Consider the following 17,691-nt stretch of genomic DNA (forward strand, 5'->3'; position numbering starts at 1 on the left):
CCTAATATAATGTTTACATACCCTACATTATTAATCTCATATGTATACGTATATACTGTACTCTATATCATCTACTGCATCTTTATGTAATACATGTATCACTAGCCACTTTAACTATGCCACTTTGTTTACATATTCATCTCATATGTATATACTGCACTCAATACCATCTACTGTATCTTGCCTATGCCGCTCTGTACCATCACTCATTCATATATCTTTATGTACATATTCTTTATCCCCTTACACTTGTGTCTATAAGGTAGTAGTTTTGGAATTGTTAGCTAGATTACTTGTTGGTTATTACTGCATTGTCGGAACTAGAAGCACAAGCATTTCGCTACACTCGCATTAACATCTGCTAACCATGTGTATGTGACAAATGAAATTTGATTTGATTTGAAATCAGTGTAGATGAAGGGGAGACAGGTTAAATAATCATTTTTACGCTTTGAGACAAATGAGATGTGTGCCATTCTGAGTATTAATCGGCAAGACTACATTTTTAAGCGTCTTTGAACGGGGAATGGTAGTAGGTGCCAGGCGCTCCGGTTTGAGTGTCAAGAACTGCAACGCTGCTGGGTTTTTCACATTCAACTGTTTCCTGTGTGTATCAAGAATGGTCCACTACCCAAAGGACATCCAGCCAACTTGACACAACTGTGGAAAGCATTGGAGTCAATATTATAGTCCATGCCCTGATGAATTGAGGCTGTTCTGAGGACAAAAGGGGGTGCAACTCAATATTAGGAAGCTATTCCTAACGTATTGTACACTCAGTGTATTTTATGAAATTGTTTTATTGTTTCATTCACACCTGCATTGTTCGAGCTCTGAGCTTAAGTATGTACACTGCAACTACATCTGCGACCATGTGACTAAATAAAAATAGAATTGTAAAAAAATCCTCAGATTTAGCCTAGGCCTAGTTCACAGTTAGATGCAGTGTGGACATAATGGGTTGTGTCACGCGAGAAGTCTCCCACTGCCGATCATAAATAATGCTGTAACATCGAAATATCAAAATGTATGTTCTCTCGTCAGGTGCTGTGCCCGGGACTATGAATCTAAGTCAGTGTCACTGGTAATTAATAGGAACACTCACACCAAGGCCAACTTTTACTTTGTTGACTCATGTTAAAAGTCATCAGACAAGATGCAGGATCTCACAATAACCTTTCCCTCAAGAAGTTAAAGAACCTTGATTAAGAAAAATAAATCCTGTCAAAAGTTAGGCTAATGAGCTGGGTTAGGTGACTTAAAGTTAAGATTCCTCCATCTTCATTGAAGGCCTACTCTGTGATATTTACGACCGTTTTTGACTATTTAAATGAGAGTCGGAGAGAGAATTGAGAATCAGAGCTGCTTGAGGCGCAACTTTCACAGGCAAACTAAATTAAAGGAATATATATATATATATATATATATATATATAATATATATAATATTTTCTGGATATTTCAATTTAAGATATCTTTACTCGTAAAAAAAATATAGTTTTAATGCTCAGAGGCGGGAAGTTTGAGCAGGGGATACTGACCAAATGAAATTTTAATTTTTTTTACCTTTATTTTACTAGGCAAGTCAGTTAAGAACAAACTCTTATTTTCAATGACGGCCTAGGAACAGTGGGTTAACTGCCTGTTCAGGGGCAGAACGACAGATTTGTACCTTGTCAGCTTGGGGATTCGAACTTGCAACCTTTCGGTTACTAGTCCAACGCTCTAACCACTAGGCTACCCTGCTGCCCCAAATGATTGAATGAGTCACCTTTACAATAAAGCATTGCATGCACACTAACAATACAATTCCTAATGTGATGAGTAGCTTAAGCAAAGGACAAGATTCAATAACAGTTTCACTGCAGCCTAAGTTCATTTAATAATGGGTGTTTGAAAAAAGCCTTTGTTGTGAACAGTGCACACTTTGACTGGGAATACAGATATACATCTATTAGTCACAGATAGCTTACAAAAAAAAAAGGTAGGGGCGTGGATCAGAAAACCAGTCAGTATCTGGTGTGACCACCATTGGCCTCATGCAGCGTAACACATCTCCTTTCACATATAGTGGATCAGGCTGTTGATTGTGGCCTGTGGAATGTTGTCCCACTCCTCTTCAATGGCTGTGAGAAGTTGCTGGATGTTGGCGGGAGCTGGGACAAATTGTTGTACACATTCAAATAGCCAATCGATAAAATGCAATTGTGTTTGTTGTCCATAGCTTATGCCTGTCCAAACCATGACCACACTGCCACCATGGGTCACTCTGTTCACAACGTTAACGTCAAACTGCTCTCCCACACAACGCCATAAACGCTGCCTTCAATCTGCTCGGTACAGTTGAAACCGGGAATCCTCTGTGAAGAGCACACTTCTCTAGCGTGCCAGTGTCCATCAAAGGTGAGCATTTGCCCACTGAAGTTGGTTACAACGCCAAACTGCAGTCAGGTCAAGACTCTGGTGAGGAAGACGAGCATGCAGATGAGCTTCCCTGAGGCGGTTTCTGACAGTTTGTGCAGAAATTCTTCGGATGTGCAAACCCACAAATTCATCAGCTGTCCCTGTGGCGGGTGTCAGATGATAGCGCAGGTGAAGAAGCCCTATGTGGAGGTCCTGGGCTGGCGTGGTTAAACGTGGTCTTCAGTTGTCCGGTTGCACATATTTCCAAATTCTCTAAAACGACATTGGACATTCAGTTCTCTGGCAACAGCTCTGGTAGACATTCCTGCATTCAGCATGCCAATTTAACCCTCCCTGAAACCTTGAGACATCTTTGGCATTGTGTTGTGTGAAAAAACTGCACATTTTAGAGTGGCCTTTTATTGTCCCCAGCACAAGCTGCACATGTGTAATATTCATTCTGTTTAGTCAGCTTCTTGACATGCCACACCTGTCAGGTGGATGGATTATCTTGGCAGAGGAGAAATGCTCACTAACAGGGATATAAAGACATTTGTGCACAACATTGTGATTCGGACTGGGTGGGTTTTTCGGGGTTGCCAGGCAGTAAAAAAAAAAATGTGTGTCAGCACACCTTTTAGCGTACTATGGCTTACTCAGCAGCAGTAGCTGCAGACACTAGCGGCACCAGGATTCACCTTTTAGCATATGACAGCAGCAGCTGCAGACACTTGACACTTGATCCAAGATGGCGTAGCAGTGCAGACATGTTTTGTTCGTCCTCTCGTGTACTTTGTATTTCTAGTCTTTTTTTGTATACATTTCAATCTCTTTTCCATTTTAATTAAATTATACCTTCCGTAAACCTGCCTCACCCAACTTGATACAGAACCGCAATTTATTTTTGTTTTTAGAACCACCGAGCCATCAGAAGCTAACCAGCTACAAGCTATTTAGTCATTGTTAGCCACTGCTAGCGGCCTTTACCTTCTGCACAGGTACCAGCCCTATTATTTTTTTTTTGCCTGGATAATACTTGCCAGCCTACCAGTATCGGACTGTCTCTCCACTACAATGGCAGATTTCTGCCATAATCCCTGGACCATTACTCCTGATCTTCACAGCTAGATAGCACCCACCGAGTTACCCAGTACCGAAGCTATCCCTGAGGCCCACCTCCCGTCCTACTCAGTTGTTCACCCGGACTCCACCCAAACACGGCTAGAACCCACTACTCCACCGGATACTTGCCGTAGGCTCTGGACCTTGGAACCGGATCACCACTGCTACTGAGTGGCTATAGTGGCTAATGTCCCTGCCCCGAAGCTAGCCGTGAGCCAAGCACATCTCCCGGCTAGCAAACTAAATTACTACAACTACAATACCTCTTTCGCCATCTGGATTGGATCCTTTGTCGACACGGCGCCCCGCCGCACCCCCACGACTGGTCTGCCGACGAGCACTCCATCCGCTGTGCCTTCAACCGGCCTCCGTCGGACGTCGGAGCAGACGCTTCCACTAGCTACTAACTTTAAACGCCGTGTCGCCCGCGTACTAGCGTAGTAACGACTACTCCGCGGCTTCCCTGTTCCATCGATTGCTGCCCCCTATGATCACTTGGCTACATAGCTGATGCCTGCAGGACTGTCCATTAATCATGGTACTCCATTCTGTTTATTTTTTGTTTATCTTTGGGCCCCAGCTGCGAACTCAGGCTCTGTGTGTAGTTAACCGACCCTCTCTGCCCATTCATCACCATTTTAACTGTTGTTGTTTTAGCTGATTAGCTGTTGTCGTCTTAGCTAGCTCTCCCAATCAACACCTGTGATTACTTTATGCCTCGCTGTATGTCTCTCTCAAATGTCAATATACCTTGTATACTGTTGTTTAGGTTAGTTATCATTGTTTAAATTTACAATGGAGCCCCTAGTTCCACTCATCATACCTCTGATACCGCCTTTGTCCCACCTCACACATATGCGGCGACCTCACCCATTATAACCAGCATGTCCAGAGATCCAACCTCTCTTATCATCACCCAGTGCTTGGGCTTACCTCTGCTGTACCTGCACCCCACCATACTGCACATTACATTACGCCCTGAATCTATTCTACTACGCCCAGAAATCTGCTCCTTTTATTCTCTGTCCCCAACGCTCTTGGCAAGTTTTGACAAGTTTTGATAACCTTTAACCGTACCCTCATCCTACTCCTCCTCTGTTCCTCGAGTGATGTGGGGGTAAACCCAGGCCATGCATGTCCCCAGGAACCCTCATTTGTTGACTTCTGTAATCGAAAAAGCCTTGGTTTCATGCATGTTAACATGAGAAGCCTCCTACCTAAGTTGGCTTTACTCACTGCTTTAGCGCACTCCAACAACCCTGATGTCCTTGCCGTGTCTGAATCCTGGCTTAGGAAGGCCACCAAAAATTCTGAGCTTTCCATACCCAACTACAACATTTTCCGTCAAGATAGAACTGCCAAAGGGGGAGGAGTTGCAATCTACTGCAGAGATAGCTTGCAAAGTTCTGTCATACTTTCCAGGTCTATGTCCAAACAGTTTGAGCTTCTAATTTTAAAAATGAATCCCTCCATAAATAAGTCTCTCCCATCGCTCCCAGCTGTGCCCTGGACACCATTCGACACCTGTTAGGTGACCTAAACTGGGATATGCTTAACACCCAGGGAGTCCTACAATCTAAGATAGATGCCCTCAATCTCACACAAATTATCAAGGAAACCACCAGGTACAACCCTAAATCCATAAACATGGGCACCCTCAGACATTATCCTGACCAACTTGCCCTCCAAATACACATCCAAATACACAAATACTCTGCTGTTTTCAATCAGGATCTCAGCGATCACTGCCTCATTGCCTGTATCCCTGGTCAAACGACCACTCCTCATCAATGTCAAACGCTCCCTAAAACACTTCTGCGAGCAGGCCATTCTAATCAACCTGGCCCAGGTATCCTAGAAGGCTATTGAACTCATCCTGTCAGTTGAGGATGCCTGGTCATTCTTAAAAAGTAATTTCCTCACCATCTTAGATAAGCATGCCCCGTTCAAAAAAATGCAGAACTAAGAACAGATATACTTGCCCGTGCTTCTACACCTGCATTGCTTGCTGTTTGGGGTTTTAGGCTGGGTTTCTGTACAACACTTTGAGATATCATCTGATGTAAGAAGGACTATATAAATACATTTGATTTGATATAGCCCTTGGTTCACTCCAGACCTGACATCCCTTGACCAGCACAAAAACATCCTGTGGTAGACTGCAATAGCATCGAATCGTCCCAGCGATATGCAACTGTTCAGGGAAGTCAGGAACCAATACACGCAGTCAGTGAGGAAAGCAAAGGCTAGTTTTTTCAGGCAGAAATTTGCATACTGTAGCTCTTACTCCAAAAGGTTTTGGGACACTGTAAAGTCCATGGAGAACAAAAACACTTCCTCCCAGCTGCCCATTGCACTGAGGCTAAGTAATACAGTCACCACCGATAAATCCATGATAATCGAACATTTCAATAAGCATTTCTCAACGGCATTTCCCCCCCCCCCCCCCCCCCCGAGAGAAATGAAAAACCTGGACCCGTACAAATCAGTTGGCTAGACAATCTGGACCCTCTCTTTCTAAAACTATCCGTCGCCATTGTTGCAACCCCTATTACCAGCCTGTTCAATTTCTCTTTCGTATCGTCTGAGATCCCTAAAGATTGGAAAGCTCCCGCGGTCATCCCCTTCTTCAAAGGGGGTGACAACCTAGACCCAAACTGTTACAAACCTACATCCATCCTGCCCATCTAAAGTCTTCGAAAGCCAAGTTAATAAACCGATCACTGACCATTTAGAATCCCACCGTACCTTCTCCGCTGTGCAATCCGGTTTCCGGATTGCACTCCTCCCATGGCCTCCAACTGCTCTTAAACACGAGTAAAACCAAATGCATGCTTTTCAACCGTTCGCCGCCCGCACTAATAATTTTGCACGCCCAATTTTTCAGTTTTTGATTTGTTAAAAAAGTTTGAAATATCCAATAAATGGCGTTACACTTCATGATTGTGTCCCACTTGTTGTTGATTCTTCACAAAAAAAAAACAGTTTTATATCTTCATGTTTGAAGCCTGAAATTTGGCAAAAGGTCGCAAAGTTTAAGGGGGCCGAATACTTTCGCAAGGCACTGTATACATACCTAGGTGTCTGGTAAGACTGTAAACTCTCCTTCCAGACTCATATCAAACATCTCAAATCTAGAATCGGCTTTCTATTTCACAACAAAGCCTCCTTCACTCACGCCGCCAAACTTACCCTAGTAAAACTGACTATCCTACCGATCCTCGACTTCGGCGATGTCATCTACAAAATAGCTACCAATACTCTGGATCCAGTTTGCTGAGTAGTCTATCACATTGCCATCCGTTATGTTACCAAATCACCTTATACCACCCACCACTGCGACCTGTATGTTCTAGTCGGCTGGCCCTCGCGACATATTCGTCACCAGACCCACTGACTCCAGGTCATCTATAAGTCTGTTAGGTAAAGCTCCGCCTTATCTCAGTTCAATGGTCACGATAACAACACCCACCCGTAGCACACGTTCCAGCAGGTATATCTCACTGATCATCCCCAAAGCCAACACCTCTTTGGCCGCCTTTCCTTCCAGTTCTCTGCTACCAGTGACTGGAACGAATTGCAAAAGTCACTGAAGTTGGAGACTTTTATTTCCCTCACCAACTTTAAACATCAACTATCTGAGCAGCTAACCGATCGCTGCAGCTGTACATAGTCCATCTGTAAATAGCCCACCCAATCTACCTACCTCATCCCCATACTGTTTTTATGTACTTTTCTGCTCTTTTGCACACCAGTATCTCTACTTGCACATCATCATCTCCTCATTTATCACTCGTGTTAATCTTCTAAATTTAAATTATTCGCTCCTATGGCCTATTTATTGCCTACCTCCTCATGCCTTTTGCATACACTGTATATAGACTACTGTGTCATTGACTTGTTTATTGTTGATTGTTTATTCCATGTGTAACTTTGTGTTGTTGTTTGTGTCGCACTGCTTTGCTTTATCCTGGCCAGGTCGCAGTTTTAAATGAGAACTTGTTCAACTAGCCAACCTGGTTAAATAAAAGGTGAAATTAAAAATAGCGTCACCAGGATTCACCCGTTAGCGTACTACGGCCATCTCGCAGCCGCAGCAGCTGCAGACACTAGCGGCACCAGGATTCACCTTTTTAGCGTACTACAGTTCTCTCTCAGCCGCAGCAGCTGCAGACACTAGCGGCACCAGGATTCACCTTTTAGCGTACTACGGCTCTCTCTCATCCGCAGCAGCTGCAGCAGCTGCAGACACTAGCGGCACCAGGATTCACCTTTTAGCGTACTACGGCTCTCTCTCATCCGCAGCAGCTGCAGACACTAGCGGCACCAGGATTCACCCGTTAGCGTACTACGTCTCTCTCTCAGCCGCAGCAGCTGCAGACACTAGCAGCACCAAGATTCACCTTTTTAGCGTACTACAGTTCTCTCTCAGCCGCAGCAGCTGCAGCAGCTGCAGACACTAGCGGCACCAGGATTCACCCGTTAGCGTACTACGTCTCTCTCTCAGCCGCAGCAGCTGCAGCAGCTGCAGACACTAGCGGCACCAGGATTCACCTTTTAGCGTACTACGTCTCTCTCTCAGCCGCAGCAGCTGCAGACACTAGCAGCACCAAGATTCACCTTTTAGCATACTACAGTTCTCTCTCAGCCGCAGCAGCTGCAGACACTAGCGGCACCAGGATTCACCTTTTAGCGTACTAGGTCTCTTTCAGCCGCAGCAGCTGCAGACACTAGCGGCACCAGGATTCCAATATTGGCTGGGCCAGAGAAATTTGTGGCCTTGATTAAACATATTTTTCCGATGATTGACATTTTTTAAATTGCGATATGAATAGGCTGATGATGAGCCACAAGACCAGTATCAGAAGAAGCCCATATGCCCATACACTAGCGGCACCAGGATTCACCTTTTAGCGTACTACGGCTCTCTCTCATCCGCAGCAGCTGCAGCAGCTGCAGACACTAGCGGCACCAGGATTCACCCGTTAGCGTACTACGTCTCTCTCTCAGCCGCAGCAGCTGCAGACACTAGCAGCACCAAGATTCACCTTTTTAGCGTACTACAGTTCTCTCTCAGCCGCAGCAGCTGCAGACACTAGCGGCACCAGGATTCACCTTTTAGCATACTACAGTTCTCTCTCAGCCGCAGCAGCTGCAGACACTAGCGGCACCAGGATTCACCTTTTAGCGTACTAGGTCTCTTTCAGCCGCAGCAGCTGCAGACACTAGCGGCACCAGGATTCCAATATTGGCTGGGCCAGAGAAATTTGTGGCCTTGATTAAACATATTTTTCCGATGATTGACATTTTTTTAATTGCGATATGAATAGGCTGATGATGAGCCACAAGACCAGTATCAGAAGAAGCCCATATGCCCATACACTAGCGGCACCAGGATTCACCTTTTAGCGTACTACGGCTCTCTCTCATCCGCAGCAGCTGCAGCAGCTGCAGACACTAGCGGCACCAGGATTCACCTGTTAGCGTACTACGGCTCTCTCTCATCCGCAGCAGCTGCAGACACTAGCGGCACCAGGATTCACCCGTTAGCGTACTACGTCTCTCTCTCAGCCGCAGCAGCTGCAGACACTAGCAGCACCAAGATTCACCTTTTTAGCGTACTACAGTTCTCTCTCAGCCGCAGCAGCTGCAGCAGCTGCAGACACTAGCGGCACCAGGATTCACCCGTTAGCGTACTACGTCTCTCTCTCAGCCGCAGCAGCTGCAGCAGCTGCAGACACTAGCGGCACCAGGATTCACCTTTTAGCGTACTACGTCTCTCTCTCAGCCGCAGCAGCTGCAGACACTAGCAGCACCAAGATTCACCTTTTAGCATACTACAGTTCTCTCTCAGCCGCAGCAGCTGCAGACACTAGCGGCACCAGGATTCACCTTTTAGCGTACTAGGTCTCTTTCAGCCGCAGCAGCTGCAGACACTAGCGGCACCAGGATTCACCTTTTAGCGTACTAGGTCTCTTTCAGCCGCAGCAGCTGCAGACACTAGCGGCACCAGGATTCCAATATTGGCTGGGCCAGAGAAATTTGTGGCCTTGATTAAACATATTTTTCCGATGATTGACATTTTTTTAATTGCGATATGAATAGGCTGATGATGAGCCACAAGACCAGTATCAGAAGAAGCCCATATGCCCATACACTAGCGGCACCAGGATTCACCTTTTAGCGTACTACGGCTCTCTCTCATCCGCAGCAGCTGCAGCAGCTGCAGACACTAGCGGCACCAGGATTCACCTGTTAGCGTACTACGGCTCTCTCTCATCCGCAGCAGCTGCAGACACTAGCGGCACCAGGATTCACCCGTTAGCGTACTACGTCTCTCTCTCAGCCGCAGCAGCTGCAGACACTAGCAGCACCAAGATTCACCTTTTTAGCGTACTACAGTTCTCTCTCAGCCGCAGCAGCTGCAGCAGCTGCAGACACTAGCGGCACCAGGATTCACCCGTTAGCGTACTACGTCTCTCTCTCAGCCGCAGCAGCTGCAGCAGCTGCAGACACTAGCGGCACCAGGATTCACCTTTTAGCGTACTACGTCTCTCTCTCAGCCGCAGCAGCTGCAGACACTAGCAGCACCAAGATTCACCTTTTAGCATACTACAGTTCTCTCTCAGCCGCAGCAGCTGCAGACACTAGCGGCACCAGGATTCACCTTTTAGCGTACTAGGTCTCTTTCAGCCGCAGCAGCTGCAGACACTAGCGGCACCAGGATTCCAATATTGGCTGGGCCAGAGAAATTTGTGGCCTTGATTAAACATATTTTTCCGATGATTGACATTTTTTAAATTGCGATATGAATAGGCTGATGATGAGCCACAAGACCAGTATCAGAAGAAGCCCATATTCCAATGGCATCTGTTAACGCTGATACATCCTAACAAAATACACCCTATGACGACCCTGCGGCTGCTAATGTGCCTTGTTGGACCTTGTAAACTATCGAAAGTAGACCCATAACTGATCCCAATGTTTTCCTAATCAAACACGCATTCAAAACACAGGTCTTTTGAGCGATTATTCAAATGGATGTTTGGCAGAAATTTAAGTTATTTATTTGTTATTTTATTTAAAAAATAAAGTGCTTGATTATGTTTAAAGGCGCTGTTGGGAAGAGTTGATGCAATCAAAGTAACCAGGAGTTAGTTTGATTGCATCTAAAGATGCAATGATGTGTCTCTAAAGAGCAGAAGGAGCGTGCATCGTGGCTCGCAAATTAATCAACGCATGAAGTGGACGGCTTTGATTTCTGGAACAGGGCACCGGTAAAAGGTGTTCTCTGGCATCACGTTGGACATTGATAATCAATATCTTAGGCAACAAATTCCAGGAAAAGTTCAATGCATGTTGCTTGACCTGTATGAAGAATGGGAAAAAGGAGCAAAGTGTATCTGTACGATTGATGTTTGATGAGTATTTACCACCCTATCTAAAATTGGGATATATAAGATACAATGCAAGAAGTGTAAAACGTTTGGCCATGTGTCAAGTGTTTGCAGATGGAAGGAATATTTTTTTGAAGAGTCTGTGAATGTAAAATGTTGCAAGTGTGGTGGGGATCATATTTGCGAGCATGCGCCAACGTGCAGAAATTGATTTTGCCCCCCCCACACCAAACGTGATCACGACACGCAGGTTAAAATATCAAAATAAACTCAAAAACAATTATATTAATATGGGGACAGGTCGAAAAGCATTAAACATTTATGGCAATTTAGCCTGCTTGCTTGCACTTGCTAGCTATTTTGTCCTGAGATAAACATTGGGTTGTTATTTTACCTGAAATGTACAAGGTCCTCTACTCCGCCAATTAATCCACGCATAAATGGTCAACCGAATCGTTTCTAGTCATCACTCCTCCTTCCAGCCTTTTTCTTCTCTTGACTTTATATTGCGATTGGCAACTTTCATAAATTAGGTGCAGTACCGCTACTGACCTCGTTCGTCATTCAGTCACCCACGTGGGTATAACCAATGAGGAGATGGCACGTGGGTACCTGCTTCTACAAACCAATGAGGCGATGGGAGAGGCAGGACTTGCAGCGTAATCTGCGTCGCAACAACTATTTTAGCCCTTGGCAACGCAGACACTTGTTGTCACGCGCGAGCAGTGTGGGTGCAATAATTGAATATATATAGATTTCAAAATGTATTTTGCGATGCGAGCGATGTAGTCAGCCTGTTAGGGTGAAAGAGATTGAGGTATCAAGGATCAGGGCTGTACAGCAAATCTCCTATGTGGAGGCGGTGAAGAGAGTTTAAGGGGCAAGAGGCCCCAGTTCTGAAGATATGGAGGTGGATGCACCTCAACCAGTTGCAAATGGTCTACGTTTCGGATCTTTATTATCCACCTGTACAGTAGGTGGCGGAATGCACATATAATTGTTGACAACGAGATTATACCAAAGAAGAAGAAGTGCATTTCTTGAACCTCGACCACAAAAAACTTCAGTCTCTGCATGGTCAATGCAGCACATGCAACAATGTTGATGACAACGGTGTTGTTTTCACGTTGCTTCTTAATATAAATCCACTAGCGTTCTATATTTACACTACTAGTTTGTGTTTCTTACATCTGCAAACAACTAGTTTCTCCTTTCTTAGCAAGTTGGGCCTAAATCTTGTTAGCCGCTAATGCTAATCATTAATGCTAATCACTAGCTAGCTAATCAATGTACTGCGTCAGAGCAAACATAATTAGATATTCAACCTGATAATACCAGACCTAAATCTAGCCCAATGACCCCTCAAATATATCCAATAAAGAGTGAGTGATGAAAGTTGGACAGAGGGTCTTGAAATCTCTGTGCAAGAAACACTGGGACGAACTTCAAAAAACAAATGTTAGGATATTTTCTGTCAGTTGTGCAGTTATTATATGCCAGATATTTGCAAGATTGACTTGTCATTACAATAGGCATAGGCTACTGACTATTCAACTTTACTATGGTTTGCTGAGCTAGATGTAGGTATCCTATAGCCCCTAATAGGCCAACATCTAACTTCAGAGAAATATCCAAAATGAGACTGACATTAAATGTGGAGAATGATACACTTGCAATAAAACTGTGAACATGATCACAATTGATACCTTCCAAATTACTGAATTAAACATGACTATTAATAATTGCTTAACAACACAAGGCTACAACTCAAATCTACTGAAGCTATAGGCTATTTATTCAATTGGTTTTCCAGCTCCAGGTAGGCTACACAATGGCTGCGGCGATATCGTCATTTCAGGCTACAGTAGCCTACAACTGCATATAAAGTATAACCTACTTGATGGCCAACAGATGCAACTGTATCATTCTCCACATTTAATGCCAATTTCATTGTTGAGTTTTCCCATAACAGAAGCACGCAAGAGAGTTCCATAACTTCCATTTAAAATGTCCACTTGCTCAGCGCTCGAGAACCAAGAACTGTGCATGCGTAAAACCCTTCACTTGATACGATATTCCATAAGGAAAACCAACATTAAAATGCAGTTTACTTTAAACCACCTCAATTTACTTTATCTACACATTCTAGTGCCCCTAAAGTTGTTTTCCAGTTTTATTAGTTCTACCGTGTTCATATGTTTTATGGCAAAAGGGTTGGAATGGGTGTCTGCATACTGGCAATCTAAACAGCCTACCTATGACTGGTAAAAAGTTTTTACTACGTGCACTGGTGCTGCTTGGCTGGCTGCTGAAATTCTCTCTCAACCAGTGCTCTCGACACACACAATTTTGTCCATATCGCCCAGCCCTACATTATTGCATGTTAAATGTTTCTGATAAGTGATAGATGACAAACAAATAAATGAGCTACCACCCCCACTTGCCTAGCTAGAGATCAATTAGCCAAATATACAGACAGGGATACAGTAAAAACAAAATCACATTGATTGATTATTAGACAAGTCACAAGCTTTTGGTCAGGAGTACGACATGATTGATTATCAGACAAGCTTTTGGTCAGATGTAGGACAGGCTACTTGTTATGCTACATAACATGGTAGAATTATTTTCTGATCAGCTAATATATAAGCAAACTGGAATAAAGATGATCATGAGCATTCACCTCAACTTAGCTAACATTTTACCAGCCTCATTGTTACCAAAGAGCCAAACGGAGATTCAGTGAATGCAAAAATCTGACATTGATTGATTAATCAATACGAGTCCCCCATGCTTGTCCCAAAGCAGTGCGAACGGTGCTGAAATGATCATCTAGGTGACCACACATGACTATTGCTTTAAATTAGTATAACGGTAGAATATGACTTTGGGAGTTTCCTTTCAAATCGAGTACAGCTTTATGAACAAAGATGCAATGCAATATGGAATTTTTTAAAATAGTTTTAGGAATGGCGTCGTGTCCGAGGGAAGATCGTCAAAGACAGATGTGATGGCAGGTAGCCCTATGCGGCTCTACTGGCATCGAAACCCCCAGCAGGGGGAATGGAGTTCCAATGACAGACCTTAAGGTTGTTTTAGCTGGTGGTGGCTGTACAGGTGGATGGTTGTCAAAAACTGTTGCTGAAAAACAGCAAATGAGAGAAATACACTGCTCAAAAAAAATAAAGGGAACACTAAAATAACACCTAGATCTGAATGAAATATTCTTATTAAATACTTTTTTCTTTACATCATTGAATGTGCTGACAACAAAATCACACAAAAATGATCAATGGAAATCAAATTGATCAACCCATGGAGGTCTGAATTTGGAGTCACACTCAAAATTAAAGTGGAAAACCACACTACAGGCTGATCCAACTTTAATGTAATGTCCTTAAAACAAGTCAAAATGAGGCTCAGTAGTGTGTGTGGCCTCCACGTGCCTGTATGACCTCCCTACAACGCCTGGGCATGCTCCTGATGAGGCGGTGGATGGTCTCCTGAGGGATCTCCTCCCAGACCTGGACTAAAGCATCCTCCAACTCCTGGACAGTCTGTGGTGCAACGTGGCGTTGGTGGATGGAGCGAGACATGATGTCCCAGATGTGCTCAATTGGATTCAGGTCTGGGGAACGGTCGGGCCAGTCCATAGCATCAACGCCTTCCTCTTGCAGGAACTGCTGACACACTCTAGCCACATGAGGTCTAGCATTGTCTTGCATTAGGAGGAACCCAGGGCCAACCGCACCAGCATATATTCTCACAAGGGGTCTGAGGATCTCTTCTCGGTACCTAATGGCAGTCAGGCTACCTCTGGCGAGCACATGGAGGGCTGTGCGGCCCCCCAAAGAAATGCCACCCCACACCATGAATGACCCACCGCCAAACCGGTCATGTTGGAGGATGTTGAAGGCAGCAGAACGTTCTCCACAGCGTCTGCAGACTGTCATGTCTGTCACGTGCTCAGTGTCACCCTGCTTTCATCTGTGAAGAGCACAGGGCGCCACTAAATGGCAGGGTCAGATCTGCTTGAACCACAGCAAGGCAATGATCTGCTCATACTTAGGTAGGAGCCAGAACAGCTCATAGGAGCAGGAACCATATCCTGTTTCTGTAGCGTGAGGCAGTTTGATGTACAAATATACCCCCTGGACAGGATGCTAGTCTATCGTGGGACCTTACCCCTGCCAATCCATCTGCTGAGTGCCAAGCAGAGATGCATTGGGACCCATTTTTTACAGTCTTTGGTATGACTAGGCCAGGGATCGAATTCCCAATCTTCCAATCTCAGGCAGGACAATAACCACAAGGAAGTGAGTTGGTTGCCCACACAATAGGCTAATCTACAAAACTGTGGTGTTACAGATACATTCTTGTAAAATCTACTCCATTCACTTATACCGTTCAACAATTACATTAATGCTCATGAGGCTGTTAGTACAGCGTGGACAATTGGTGAGATAATCTGTAACCACTATGGTGAATAATGAATAGCAGACCTGGGTTCAAATCTTATTTGATTAAATCCCCACAAGAGCAGAAATTCAATTTTTTTCAGCTGAAAGACGATGCCCATAGTTTAGCCTACCCGTGATGTGGCACAAGAATTTAAGACAATAAGTCATTGTTTTAAGTCAAAGTATGATATATTTGTGGTTGAAGTGGGAAATCTGTAGTGGAAACTTCTGATATTTGCCATGCCAATGCCGTGTATTTCCCATTATATGATGTGCTAATACTTTTCAGTTTGTGGTTCTTTTGAGGGCTGGGTTTTATTTGAATGTTACCACCCACCAGCATGGCATTGTTTATTAATTAGAAACACCAGCAAAGTTATTCCTCTTCACAAGTCGCATCTGAGCTGAGCAATATAATAGATCATCTTTAGCTGAGCCAAACAGCTTTCACCATAGCATACACTTGGCTGCCTGAGCCATGGAGCAAATTAAAACATGTTTTAAAACCTCCACTTTTTTACCAACAAATTATTACAATCCATTGGATAGCGTCAAGGACTATGCTTAATCTGTGTCCAGGAAACCAGCCCCTCAAAGTATTTAAAGATGTCAAATAGTATTTGAACCCAGGTGTGCTGAATAAGATTCTTATTTAACAAATAGTATTTAGTCAGGTTCATGGATATTGATCATATTGATACCTATGGGTCATACATGTATATGACAAGTCTTACAATGCATAACCACATCATAATGCATTATTCCTGGCTGTAGTCTTTAGGTATTGCTAATCTGTTACCTGAACTTTTTTGGGCAGAATAATGATGCAATATGAGACCTAATTTACAGTTAGCCGCTGTGCTAATTGCGCCGCACATCCATCACGTTGAGCTATTGGTCGGAGTAATCAATGAGTACAATGTAGCTATTCAAACGTAACCGCACAGTTACAATTTTAAAAGTAATTTTCATAGAATGTAAGCAAACTTGCACACCATAAACAGCGCACTCAGCAGCCAGCAAAACACTGGGGCGTATTCATTACAGAAACCGTTAACCGTAAGAACCAAACGGAAGCAAACAGAGCCAAAACCAGAGTTTATATTGGACAAATTAATTGAGGTCCCTCCCTGTTTCGTTCCGTTGACTCCCGTTTAAGAAACGTTTTGCAAAAGAATCGGCGTAAAGAATATGCCCCTGGTCAGGAAGTTTAGAATGTACTCAATATACAGTAGCTAGCTTCCACAGCTTGTTCTTAGCTGTCGTAGTAAAAACATGCGTTTGTGCAATTCACAATTAACTAAAAACACAATTTAACACCAGCAGTCGTTAGCGACTGTGTAACTTCTCCAATTAGGAGTTTCTAAGTTCCTAACCTGATGCAAATATGCGCAATGTCCAGTCATTTGCTGACTAGCTACATGGCTAGCTAGCGTTAGCTCTTCCAAGATGTGCAACACGGTGTCCCCATAACAAGACATGGAGCCACCGTGCTTGCTCTACTCTCTGCTTAAAGCAGCCACTTGCCACACAAAGCAACAGTAAAATGTGGATAACTCCAAATAGAATGGCAAGTTAAACAATACTTACCGAACGACAGAAAAATGAAATAAAAACCAACTGTGTGTCTGATATCTTGGTTGTCGGGGATCATCGTGCAAGACGGAGAGATGCTGAAGTGTGTGGAAGTAAGCTGTTGACAGCCTCCGGTGTGGCTTTGACAGTGTTTGGAATGGAATGTATTACTTTACCAACAATCTATCGGACTAAAAGGCACGCGAATGTTGTCACCTTCCCCTCATCTGGTGTGGCTCGCGCTCTTGTGGCCAAATGCTGCACTGTTCATAGTCGTGCGGACTAGGCTACAATAACACAAGCACAAGCACGTCTTTTTTGGTGGACACAATTGTATCTATTAAAACTTTCAAAGCGAAACAAATTTAATTTAAAATGCTGTCTTTATTTATATTAATATTTGACTAGATGATAGCCTGCACAAATAGCTTTGCAACATAGGCTAAGCATGCACGCTTCATTAGGCCTATTTTATTATAACATTTTATACAATAGATTTCGATAGCTACATTCATCATGTCTACAATAACAGAGATTCAATCAATCTCTATTTATGTCTGTAGGGGTAGTGCTGAAATATTTAGGCCTCAATCGGGAATCCCTGGAAACATGACCCCATTGGCCCCATGCAGTATTCGGTGGGCACGGGCTAGCCCACAACAAGCCCAACACAGGCGAGCCCACACCAGCTCAAGACAGGCTAGCCTGTCACACCAGCCCGACGCGGGCTAGCCC

The 17,691-nt window shown here is 44.1% G+C and overlaps 1 protein-coding gene across 1 annotated transcript in view; it reads right to left on the reverse strand.

Annotated features, from left to right (window-relative positions):
• LOC109864449 (beta-1,3-glucosyltransferase-like) overlaps nucleotides 1-17,220 on the reverse strand; it is a 112,204-nt gene extending 94,984 nt beyond the window's left edge. Inside the window, exon 1 of the mRNA XM_020452241.2 lies at nucleotides 16,972-17,220. Coding sequence (XP_020307830.1) covers nucleotides 16,972-17,035 — 64 coding nt within the window. The 5' untranslated portion in view covers nucleotides 17,036-17,220. The remainder of the gene's footprint in view (nucleotides 1-16,971) is intronic.
• Between the last annotated feature and the right edge of the window lie 471 nt (nucleotides 17,221-17,691).

Source organism: Oncorhynchus kisutch, linkage group LG19, assembly GCF_002021735.2.
Source record: "Oncorhynchus kisutch isolate 150728-3 linkage group LG19, Okis_V2, whole genome shotgun sequence".
NCBI lineage: Eukaryota > Metazoa > Chordata > Actinopteri > Salmoniformes > Salmonidae > Oncorhynchus > Oncorhynchus kisutch.